Consider the following 13,213-nt stretch of genomic DNA (forward strand, 5'->3'; position numbering starts at 1 on the left):
AGTATAAAAGGAAGGAGACATATGTTAAAGCACAAACTTTGGAGACTGGCAGCCTGACACAGTAAATGCTAAAAAAAAAAAAAATAGTAATACATTCAATCTTCATTTAGATAATTCCACATACTCCTCCCATCTCTGATCTACTGAACTTGAGATATCTGTGCCAGAAATTATAGGCACTTGGATTTATGATTTTTGTAAAGGAGGAGAAAATTAACTAGTTAATTTGTTGCTCGGTTTGGAAATTAAGCAGTTAAACCCCTGTAGAGTGCTGGAGACTGACCCGGAAGAGCACAAGACCCCAGGGGGCAGCGGAGGGTGGGAGCCACAGAGGAGACCAGTAGGAAATGGAGAGGCCAGAGACTGAGGAGGAAACTAGGCTGGCGGGCCACACGGAAGTCAAGGAGGAGAGGGATCGTTTCAGGAAGGAGGGAGGAGTCAATGTGTCAGATGCTGCAGAAGACCCAGTTGGGTAGGATAGGAAATGAACCTGTAGAGAAGGCCATGACCATTATTACCCCTCAGGTATGGAGCACTTACTCTATGCTGGGCACTGTGCTATTTGCTCATGTACAATATCAACCTAATTCTCAAACTACTACCCGCATTTTATAGATTAGGGAAGTGAGAGCCACAAGACTTTAGTACAGGTTTGACTTAGGTCACATAGCTGGAATGTGACATAGGTGGGACTCAGATTCCTGCCATCTGACTCTTGTCTACTGAGCTCCCCTTTCTTCGGGAAGACTTGCTTTTGCTCACGCATGGGGGGAGCAGTGAGGGTTGCGAGGGAGGCAGGCATGAGGGGAGGCAAAAAGAGGTGAGCAAGTGGAAGAGGGTAGGCTGAGGTTTGTCTGACTTAGTTGGTTGGTGTGCTTTAAGACAGCAAGGCTGCAGCATGAACCAATGATGACAGGGGCTCAGAAGAGAGCTGGAGAGTGGAAACATTCAGAGGAGACATAGAAGACAGTAGGCAGGTGTGAGAGTGGAGGGGGGTAACCTAAGGAAGGAGAGCCCTCTCCTCCTTTGTAACAGGATAGAGCAGACGTGATTGAATTTGTAAGTTTAATATCAGAACATCAAGGAAGTTTTCTTCTGACTATTCTCATTTCCCTCTATCCCACTCCTCCCCGTTCTCCACCACCTGTCCCCTTCTCTTTCTGGAACATCCAGCTTCCCCATCAGATTTTTGTTTTTGTCACTCTCCTGTGACCTCAGACAGGATTATTTCCTCTGGGCTTCCAGGGAGCCCTCGATATCTATTCCATCAGGACCCACCCCCTCACCTGCTGGCTGTGACTTCATGCTAAGGAAGCATGAATAAATTCAGTTTGCTCTAAGGCATGGAGCCACTCTGCAGGAGCTCATGGTTTGGAAAGGGAGAAAAAGAAGTATACAAATGATTGTAATAAAAGTCACGTGCAAGAAGGAAGGGTGCTGTGAGCTTTATTTCGGGATGGGGTGGAGGGGGAAGAGAGAGAGAGACTACTTGCATGAGTGATAGGTTGAGAAACTGTAAGGAGTGTGGTGGTGAAGGACAGGCATATTTTCACCTGACAACCATAAGGAACAGGCCATTTAACATGGGGGAGGTAGCCTCAGAAATGGCACAGAGCTTATTTGGGGTACATAGGATGGTCCACTTGGGTTGAAGGGTACACTGTAGCCAGAGTGATGGGTCCATGATGCAGTGGAAGGGCTTGAGTGCTGGACCAAGAAACTCTGTTTACTTGACTCCATTGAGAGTAGCTTCCTCTTTTTACATTTACCTGATCAGAAACATTATAGACATATCCAAAAAGTGTTTTAAGTGGTCTTTTGGACTTAGCCAAAAAGTTTTTCATAAGAGTTTAGAAGTCATACCTACCATTTTCATTCCAGAAACTAGGTATACCAACATGCACACAGTCCACAAACACCACCTTTGGGCCCGTAAGGAAGAACCACGTGACTGACTCTGTGGTACTGGGGACGGGAAGCTGAACAGCAGTGAGCTTGCTCTTGCAGTTGTAGGATCGGGCCCAACACTAGGTTTCTCGCTACTTGTAAATCACTATTCTTAATAACTATTTTAAGACAAAAATAAAAAAATAAAAACCTCTTTTTTCTTTCAGTTAAGAAAAAGAAGCCTAAACTATTAAATAAATTTGATAAGACTATTAAAGCTGAACTTGATGCTGCAGAAAAACTCCGTAAAAGGGTAGGTTGATGTTTTTGTTCTGTGCAGAAACACGCAATGGTTTAGTTGTTACATAAGCTCAGGCATTACTCTTGATTTCTTAAAAAAAAAAAAAAAATGTAAAGAGCAACAACCTTTGAGTAGAGTGGGTTTTTTTTCCCCAGAGACATCAGCATACCATGTGAAATGAATCAATTGAAAAGAAAAATTTCAGCTGTAATGGCCAAAGAGAAATAGAGCTTACCTTCAGGGCAGCTGACTTGGGAGTCAGCCCACTTCCTTCACATTCTAGCACGCGGCTTTGGGCAAATCTAACATGTGTCTTTGTGCAAATCACTTGGCCATTCTGAGCCTTGGAAAAAATGAGAATAATAATAATCATGCTCCCTATTTTGTTTTTGCAAAAATCAAATGATTTTAGGGGAATCAACTACCATATAAGTGGAGGTTTTAGTTTTACAGCACCTCCTCCCAAAAGAAAAAAGTGGGTAAGTCCAGTACTCTTAGGGTAGTTACTGTTAGGTGAAATGGCATCAGGGTTACATTCTTCTCACTTGAGGTTAACCTCGGGCACCTCCAGTGTTCGGGGTGGCTTTTATATTTTGCTCTGTCCTCCATTTAGAATCTCACTTGCATTTGTTTCTAGATATTACAGTTTTGAAAACAATGAATTGACACTAGCTTGAAGTTGTTCTCCTAACTTGGTCGTATTCATCGAGTTACTGGGTCAAGTATTTATTATAATGTATTTAATGACATCTTCACTTAATCATCTTGTTCTTCAGGGAAATCTCTCTTTCTCTACTCTGTACTTGAATTTATACTCGGTGTAATGCTCTGTAATATGCTCTTTTTATCAGTAGACTTTGGCTGCAAAAACAGGGACCTTGGGACAGTAAGTAAATAAGCAACAATATAAAAAATAAAAACACCCAAGTTAGAAACTGATGTGGAACAAGAATGTGCTTCTCACACATTTGTTGGGGATGTGTGTGTGTACCAGCAAGCATGAAGCCTTCTGTATGGGCATAAGCCAGGGCCTTGCTTACCCTTGTTACCAGCCAATAAAAACGTAGTAGCTCCAAAGAATATCGCAGCAAAGTTGTTGTTCAGTAAATGAGCCCCATGGAATGAATGATTTCTCAATCCTTCTTGTTCAACTTTATAAAATGAAGCCATCTACTGTTTTTAGGACATTTGCATTTTTTAACAGAAGTGAAGCAGGAATCTTTTTTCTGTTTACCTTATTCGTCATTCTCCACTTCCTCTACACTAAATGTCATGTATGCAAATGGGGAATGTCTATTAATAAGTGACTTTTGGGATAACGAACAAAGAGCTTTACAGAAGGATTTTTATGTTGTTATAATGAATGATAAAGTAGGGCTCAGTTTCCAAGGGGCAAATGGGTCAGTGAATGTAAACAAGCTGGAACAATCAATGGGGTATTCTCTGGTGTTGGCTTATTTTGGAGAACTGATAACGCTTTCCTCAAGGAGCACCCTGTATCTATAACAGGGTACACGAAGGAGGAAGAGGTAGCCACATAGGCAATTCTTGCTTCTGAAACACCCGGAATCCAAATTACTGACTGAATCATCTGCATAATTAAGTCTTTCGGGGTTGTTTTGTAGCAAATGATTCCAGTGGCTGCACTTGGAAGAGTGGAGGCCCGGCCAAGGCAAGGCCCAGCAGAGGAGGGCCTGTCTCCACTCACGTCCTAGCTGTAAATCCTGTGCCATGTGGAAGTGTGAGGTCACTTTATTTTTCCTTCAAAAATGTGTAATCAGAACATATTTCAATAATCTGTTTTTAGAAAATAATGTTTATTGTTTAAAACTTCTCACCCCCAGAAAAAACATTTCACATTATTTGCTGAAATATTTGTTTATTTGTTGGGATCATTTATTATCATTATTATTGTATTACAAGTGAAATAAAAAAGGAGAGAGAGAAGAACATTTGAAGCCAGAGTAAGGCCAGCCCAAGGAAGTTCACACCACAGGCTGTAAACAGTGCTAGAAATGAAATAAACTGCAGGAAGAACAAGAGGAGTAGCATTACGCTGCAAGATGAATCGTCTTCATCAGAGTAGCCGTCCTGCACCAGGTCCCCCGAGGGGCATCCCGCTGCAGGTCTTTGCAAAGAGTTTGATGATGGGCTGACTGCACAGCCTCTTCCCTAGTGTCACACCCAGAGTCTACATCTGTATGTCTTCTTGTCCCTGCATTCCACCAGCCTCGTGCCAAAACAGTGGGCCCCAGTACCTGTCTCTCCAATAAACCGACTTGGTCTTAAGATAAAATATAAAGTGTGTTGAAGAACAGACGATTTTCAGGAAATTTGTACAAGCATTGTATCTTGCAATTGAGTTTTTAAATAAGATTTTTATAATAGTGTTAGGAGCTATATTCTCTAGTAAGAACCTAGGGAAGGGAAATTTTTTCAGACTTGAGAGCAAACACATTTGCTTTGACAAATAGTACCTTCTTAAGGAGGCCACATAGCCTCTGTCTTAATGGGATCCAAAGGATGCCTAGGACAGGGCCAAAATATTCTATTATTTTTATAACCTTGATGGCCAACTAAAGAAATGTCAAGCAGAAACAAAATACTTTAGCAAATTTGTTATGAATATTGTTATTCCTATATTTTAAATCTGGTGATGGTGCATTTAGCATGCATTTCACAAATAGAGCCTCAACATTTGCCTTTTAAGTTTCATAAGGCTAAAAATGGTCCCCTAAAAAATATCCATCTCCTAGTGTCTATTAAGAACCTGCAAATGGTACTGCATGTAGAGAAAGGGTCTTTGCAGATATGATTAAGTTAAGGATCTTGAAATGGCAAGACAGGTGCAGTTATCCAGTTGGGCCCTAAATGCAATCACATGTTTTCTTAATAAGAAAGAGGCAGAGGGAAATTTGATACGGACAGAACAGAAGACACACACAGAGAGGAGACAGCAAGTTGAAGACAAAAGTGGACACTGGGGAGATGCACCCACAAGTCAAGAGATGGTGTCAGGAGGCCAGGAACAGATTCTCCCCTGGAGCCTCTGGAGGAAGCATGGCCCTGCCCTCAGCCCGACTTCTGCCCAGTGGCACTGATTTGGACGTCTGTTCTCCAGACCTGTGAGAGAGTAACTTTCTGTGGTTTGAAGCCACCGGGTTTGTGCTAAGTTGTTACAGCAGCCATAACTTATACTGGGCAGTGGGGTGCTGCTGTAGCAAATACTTGAAAATGTGCAAGTGGCTTTGGAGTTGGGTAAGGAGTAGAGGCTGGAAGAATTTTGAGATGCACGGTAGCCAAAGTCTGGATTATCTCAAGCAGACTGTTGGTAGAAATATGGACGTGAAAGCTGCTTCTGGTGAGGGCTCAGAGGAAGTGAGGGGCACAGTAGACAAAGCTCCTATTCTCAGAGAGAATACATCTATCATTACAAACAAAATATATTAATCTGAGTCCAGATATAGACATTAAATGCACTCTGACAAGGGCCCAGAGGGAAATGAGGACCATGTTATTGAAAACTAGAGGAAAGGCAGTCCTTGTCCCATGGTGGCAGAAAACTTAGCTGAATTGTATCCTACAGTCATGTGGAAGCAAAACTTCTAAGAGATGAACTTGGATATTTAACTGAGGAGGTTTTTTCAAACAGTGTATTGAAGGTGTGGCCTAGTTTCTTTCTGTTGCTTATAATAAAATATGAAAGGAAACAGATAATTAAGGAAATAAACAACAGAACATGATAATTTGGGAATTTCTCAGTCTATCCATATTTCTAAAGATGATAAAATGAGGAAATGCACTGTTAGAAAAGCATACTTTGGAGAGAAAGTCAAAGGTGGAGCTGGACATCCTTTGCCTGAAGAAATTAGGTGTGTGACTCCTGGATCCCCTCAAGCATCTCAGCAGAAGCCAAGAATAGAGATGGGATTATCCTGGGAGGGTCTGTGACTCTCCTCTGATGGTGTGAATTCCTGACACATACGCAAGAGACCTACCAGGTTTTTGAGAATATTACACCAGCAGAAGCACTGCCACCTTAAACTGAAAAAGAAAGGACATACTGAAAAAAGGCTGACAGACTCCCAAAATTTGATACGGACAGAACAGAAGACACACACAGAGAGGCAAAAAACAAGCTAGTGACCCTAATCAACTGCAAACCCATGCTACCCTTTCAATAGAAAGGAAAGATAACTCCATAAGCAGAGCCTAGGACCAAGAGGCCAGAGATAAGGAAGCCAGGGCAGAGGACTCGGAGGGCAGAGCCCCAAGCCACAGACCTGGAAACCTTATGGAATTTGCCTTGCCATATTTTGAAATTGCTTGGAGTCAGTGATACCTTGATTTCTTCTATTTTCTCCCTTTTGGAATGCAAATGTCTACAAACGTTATCCCAAGCTAAAACACGTTATCTCATCACGTGTTTTAAAAGCAGACAAATTGTTTTCTAGTTTCACAGAGCCACAGATGGAGAAGAATTTTACCCCAGGATGGATTATAAGTAGAGTCTCACCCATCCCTGCTTTGGATGAATTAGGTGATGAGACTTGGAACTTTGGAGTTACTGAGATTTAGATGAGATTTCAAATCTGAGCTGCTAATGTAGTATTGGAGACTTTGGGGAATACTGGGATGGGTAATTCTGCTGTGAGACAGATGTGAATCACTGGGGTCCAGAGGGCAGAGTCTGGTAGGCTGAAAAATGGCATCCCCAAAAGATAATCATGTTCTAATCCCTGGACCTGTGCATATTAGCTTATTTGGTAAAAGGGCTTTGGCTTGTAATTAAGGATCTTATGAAGGAGCTATTTTCCTGGATTACCCTGGTAAGTCCTGTAATAGTCCGGTTTTCCAGAGAAACAGAACCAATAGGGCATATAATATTTGCAGACCAAGAAGTCTCACACCCTGCCATCTGCAAACCGGAGAACCAGGTTTGAGTTCGAAGAACTGAGAATCAGGACACCGATGCCATAGGTCTCAATCTGAGAATCAGGAGCGCCCGTGTCTAAGGATAGGAGATGGACGTGTCAACTCAAGCAAAGAGAGCCAATTCTCCTTTCTCTGCTTCTTTGTTCTATTCAGGACCTCTCCAGATTGGATGATGCCTACCCCAGTGATAAGAATGGTCTTCTTTATTTCCTCTGTTGATTCAAATGCTAATCTCTTCTTCAGAAATCCTCACAGACACACTTAGAAACAATGTTTTAGCAGCTACCTGGGCATCCCTTAGCCCAGTCTAGTTTGACACACAAAAACTTAATCATCATAGGCCCCCAATTCGTCCTTTCAATAAAGAGGCAGGTGGAAATTTGATACAGACAGAAGAGAAGAAACATACACAGGGGAGAAGGTTCTGTGAAAAAGGAGGAAGAGACTAGGATGATGTGGCCACGTGCCCAGGAATGCCAACAGCCCTCGGAAGCTGAAAGAGGCAAGCAACAGATTCTCCCCCAGAGCCTTCAGAGGAAGCGCAGCCCTGCTGAGACCTTGATTTCAGTCCAGTGGGACTGAGTTTGGACTCCTGTGCCACAGAATTGTGAGAGAACTAATTTCCGTTGCTGTAGGCTACCAAGTTTGTGGGAATTTGTTATAGCAGTCACAGGAAGCTAATACAGGGTAGTTAGAAGAAAGTCACATAGAAAAAGATATTTAATATAAATCCTGCATTCCTTAAAATTATTTACAGAAGAAACAAAAGTAATGGTTTTAAAAATGAACTCTTATCCAAAATATACAAAGAACTCTTAAAATTCCACAATAAGAAAACATGAGCTAAAGACCTTAACAGACACCTGACCAAAGAAGATATACAGATGACAAATAAGCGTAAGGCACTCCAAGTCACATGTTGTTGGGGAAATGCAAATTAAAACAGCGAGATGCCATGACACGCCTGTTCGGAGGGACAAAGTCTGATCACTGGCAGCCCCAAATGCCGGCAAGGGCGTGAATCACGAACTGTCGTTTATTGTTGTGGGAAGAGAGAATAGTGCAGCCTCTGTGGAAGAGGGTTGTGGTTTCTTACAAAACTAAATATACTCTTACACGATCTAGAAATGCTGTTCTTTGATAATTACCCAATGGAGTTGAAAATTTAATCACAAAAACCTGCACACGGATGTTTGTAGCAGCTTAATTCATAATTGCCAAAACTCGGAAGCAACCAAATGCCCTTTCATAGGTGAATGGCTAAATTAACTGTGTTATGACAGTCAAGTATTACTCGGCACTGAAAAAACAAAGAAAGTGATACTAAGCCATGAAAAGATATGAAGGAGCCTTAAATGCATATTATTAACCAAAAGATGCTAATCTGAAAAGGATTCCTACTGTACGATTCTAATTGTGTAACATTCTAGAAAAAGCAAAACTATGGGGACAGTAAAAAGGTCAGTAGTTTCCAAGGGTGACTGCTGGGACTTGCGGTGGGAGAGAAGGACGAATGGGCAAAGCATAGAAAAATTTTAGGGCCGTGAAACTAATCTGTGAGACAGTATAATGGTGGATACAGACAGGATGCATTTATCTGAACCTATAGAACGGACAACACCAAGTATGAACCCTAAGGGAAATCATGGGCTTTGGGCGATGATGAGGTATCAACGTAACCTCATTGATTGTAACAAACACACCACTCTGGTGCGGGACGTTGATTATGGGGGAGTCTCTGCTTGTGGTGGGCCAGGGGGTATATGTGAAATCTCTACACTTGCCTCTCAGTTTTGTTATGAGCCTAACACTGCTTTAAATGATTAATATCGCGAGAGGGACAGCATATTTTCAATAGTGACACAATTATTTCTGACACTAAATATAACTCAGAGATGTGTTCCTGGCTTGGTTTCTCTCTACACCCAAGTCCTCATTTACTGCGCATTGTCAACCTGCCTGTCTGTAAGGTAACAGACATACTAGGGGTGAGCCCCGGTATCTTGTGTTGGCCCACACCCCGCCCCACACAACACAGTACTAACAATAATAACAGCAACAACAACAGGTAACATTCGATGCTTTCTGTGTCTCTGCAGTATCTACAAGCTCTTCGTGTATGTTTGCAGATTTGGCCTTTATAGCAGCTCCACCAGGTAGTCCAGGGCCCTCATTATCCCCATTTTACAGATGAGGCACCTAAGGCAGAGTCATCAGTAAATTGTCATAGGTCACACACCTTCTAAGTGGTGGAGCCCAGCCTCTCACCAGTCAGCCTGGCTTCAGAGCCTGCACTCGGAACCGCGGCGCTGTGCATGTATTTTTTCACCAGCACCCCCCCCCCCCCCGCCCGCCATCGATGGCCTTCCTGAGAGGGTAAAGACACCCCTGCTTCCACGGTATCTAGGTGAAGGAGTGATTTTCTGGAACTGTAACATGGAGGTCGCCCGACTCCTCCCTGTTGAGTCAAGTCTTTTGGAACTAGGCATAAGGAACCGTTGGTAGGCTGCGCTTTGCTTCGCACAGCCACGCTGGGAGGTAAACTTCGTTGTACGAAAACTCACTCAATGAGGGGAAAACATGGAAATCGCAGTGAGCTTGCGTTTCCCCGTGGAATGAATGGATTTACCAATTTATAGGGAACTGAGGGTCTGGGGAAGTCGAACTCAGAAAATCTGTCTCTGACCCATGGCTGCAAATATCCTTGACCGGCTGCCATCCATTGGAAACCAGGTCACACGTCTGACCCTGTGGAATGGCGCTGATGGAGTGAGGAGGGGAGAGGGTTCCTCCGCCCTGTGCCAAGACCCTCCCCAGGTGTACCTGTTGCACGTCCTCCGCTCCTTTCCATGCAGTGGTGGTCAGAGACCTATCAGAGGTGCTCGGCCCATCTTCTCAAGAGCCCGTGTGAGCTCTGGGAGGGGTCACATGACACTGAGGCAGTGAGGCGCTCCAGGCAGCCGGAGGAGTCAAATCAGCCCTGACATCCAATGGGTAACAGGAGCCATGGCCACGTGGCCCTCGCATCTGCATGCTTATTCCCTGTCATTTTAAGGTGCTTCAGACTTCTCATCACAGGCCTCAAGACATCCCAGCAGTATTTTTCCCCAACTTGAAACCTAAATATGTTCTTTAAGAATGTGTGTAAGAATTATACACTTAGAGGGAAAATGCAGCTTCTTTAACAAAGACTCGTATTACATCATTTGTCAGGTGTCTGTCTTTTAAAAGATAAAGTATACTTACCTTCACTTCTAGATTTGTTTCCATAGTACAGTTAATTTTTTTAAATCTTAGATAAAACTCTCTTTAAACTCAGAATGGGATCTAGAAAATTTTGACAGAATTACTTGGTGAACATTTAATACTACCTTGAATATCATTATGCATTTAAATTTATTGTTTTATGAAATTACCTCTTCCTAACAGGGAAAAACTGAGGAAGCAAAGACTGTATTTGAAGAACTAATTCGTAAATACCCTCAGAGTCCACGGGCGAGATATGGGAAGGCACAGGTATTCTAGAATACTTCTACTTCGATAACTGTTTTTGATGTCCTCGTGTTCTGTGAAATTGGATTGCTCATTCCCACTATTTATTTGCATTTTCTTTTTTTTCTTTATCACTTTTATACAGCATCAATTCTCATGCGTATACATAAACTCAAGCAATAAATACTGTTTTAAATAAGACAATTAATTATGCCTATTGTGTAAAGCTGAATTTAGAAACCTTTTTCTTACCATCCCCCTCCTCCACCAAAATGGCATCTCTTTGGTTCTGAAAAGAAAATAAAGATTAATACTTCAGTCATTGATGTTCCATCATCGCCTCATCCCATTCCTTTTAGATGCACAATATAATCTTCACGTTAGGCCCCTGAGAGCTTTAAGAACCTCAGTTCGAGAGGTCACAAGTGACCTTAGGAAAGACTTTAAAACTATAAAGTGCAATGTTCTTGTGTTCCCTGTAGTTTCTTTCAGCGACTTCTTTCTCCCCAGCTACCTTCTCCCTAAGCCCCTCCCACTGTCTCCATTTCTGTCTGACTTTCTCCATCTTCCAGCCCCTCATTTCGTGAAGCTTGTCCACATCCATCTGTAGCTGCATAACCCTACTGTGTGCACATCCGGTTGTAGGCCCCGGGGCTGACATGAACACTCCAGAGGTCTCTGTCCTCTTAGAGCTTGTGTTCCGGTGGAAGGCATTTTAAAAGTTCCTCACTCCAAAATTATTTAGTGAAAACCCACAACATGCCAGGCCCTATTTAGGCACCGCAGATGGAGCTACCAACAAAACACGGAGTTTTCGTTACAATGGCAAAGATACTGCATAAGACAAATAAGTAAACTATGTTTTCCTCCTGGTGATAAGTGCTACGGAGAACCGACATAAAGCAGAGAGCAGCATAGCATGTGTGAGGGAGGTGACAGGCTCTGCTGAAGAGGTGACATTTGAGCAAAGCCTTGAAAGTCTTCACAAATAAATGTATGTTCAAAGGATATTACAGTGTTAAAATAAATATTAAACCCCCTTACTCAATAATACATGCCATAAAGAAAAGAAGGTAATGGAATAAAGAGCATACCCGTTAAGATTTGGGGCTGCAGGTAATGTGACAGAGCAGGTGGCACGTCAGAAAAGGTGGTCAGGCCCTTGTCAGTGTGGCTCAGTTGGTTAGGAGTGTTGTGCTGGACACCAAACGGTTACAAACTCGATTGCCAGTCAGGGCACATTCCTGGGTTTTGAGTTCAGTCCCTGGTCAGGGCGCATATGGGAGGCAACCAATCGGTGTTTCTCTCTCACATCAATGTTTCTGTCTCTGTTCCTCTCTCTGAAATCAATAAGCATTTTCGAAAAATTTTAAAAAAGAAAAGGTGATCAGAAAAGGCCTGTCTAGGGAGGTGACAAGTGGCTGAGACATGACAAGGTTGTGAAAGGAGCTGACCAAGCAGAAGGGGCAGCAGGAGCAAAGGCCGGAATGCAGGGAAGCGATCTGGCATAATAAGCTCCAGGACAGAAAGAAGGGCTGCTCAGGGACACAGGAGTAGAAGCGAGGCCAGGGCCTCGCAGGTGGCATGTGCTGTGCACTGGGAAGCCATTGGAGAGTTTGTGCCTGGGTGTGACTGTCTAGTTTGTTTTTTTCCCTACAGTGTGGCTTGTTTGCTGGATGGAGAATGGAATATGGAAGCAAAACCAGAAGCAAGAATGGGAGACTAATGGCACGTGCACTTGAGATGCCGTGGCTCAGACCATGGTCATGGCCATAGAGATGGGAACTGGGCAGAGGGCAGAACTGAAAGGACTTGATGAGGGATTGATTAGCTGTAAGGTCAGAGAAAGATAGAGAGGAGTCCAGGGTGACTCCTGAGTTTCTGGTTTGGCCAAGTGAGGAGAGGATAGTGCCAGTTTCTGACCAGGAAGATTGGAGGGGGACGGGTTTAGAAAGGTACAAAATTAAGGGTTTGATTTTGGTCCTGTTAAGTTTGAATGTCTGCCATGAGACATTCAAGTGGACATGTCAAGTAGAACATTGGATTTATGGAGTCTGGAACTCGGAGTGAATCCAGGGCAGATAAACAATTGTGTCAGGCAGGAAAGCTCCTGCACAGTGGCCTGAGATAGAGTCTCGGCCCCACTGGGAAACAATAGATGCAGAGCTACAAAAATACTCCAGACCGTGGGGAAGCTAACAAGATCCCTCTGGAGGGAGTCAGGGCAGTGACTTCCGTCTGTCAGTCACACAGGGCCTCACCCATTATAGGCAAACAAGTCTATTTGTCTCTGAACTAAAGGTGACGACCACTCAAGATCCAGATGCTCAAATTCTTCCTACCTCCCCATTAAAAATGTGCTAATTAAATTGTAATGAATTAATGTTGTGAAAAATGATTGCAAATTCCTGTTACAGGCCAGGTTTAGCACACAGCGGCTATATCAGTTTTGTAAGTTAATTTGGTCAGCAATCCTGCAAAATTGCTAAATTGTGTTGCTATTAAGCCAGAGAGGATGTGTTTCCAAAATACCATGCTTGCAGAAGTAAGTGACGCTCTTTGTCACAAGCACTGACAGTCGTCTGGTTAAGGAGAGCA

At 43.1% G+C, this 13,213-nt stretch overlaps 1 protein-coding gene across 10 annotated transcripts in view; it reads left to right on the forward strand.

Annotated features, from left to right (window-relative positions):
* ASPH (aspartate beta-hydroxylase) overlaps positions 1-13,213 on the forward strand; it is a 204,374-nt gene that overhangs the window by 125,421 nt on the left and 65,740 nt on the right. For all 10 annotated transcript variants that reach the window (XM_053929580.1, XM_045204921.3, XM_045204919.2 and 7 more), the window contains 2 exons: positions 2,115-2,200; positions 10,553-10,639. In XM_053929580.1, the coding sequence (XP_053785555.1) occupies positions 2,115-2,200; positions 10,553-10,639 (173 nt within the window). The remainder of the gene's footprint in view (positions 1-2,114; positions 2,201-10,552; positions 10,640-13,213) is intronic.

The sequence above is a fragment of the Desmodus rotundus genome, chromosome 8 (assembly GCF_022682495.2).
Source record: "Desmodus rotundus isolate HL8 chromosome 8, HLdesRot8A.1, whole genome shotgun sequence".
Classification (NCBI taxonomy): Eukaryota; Metazoa; Chordata; class Mammalia; order Chiroptera; family Phyllostomidae; genus Desmodus; species Desmodus rotundus.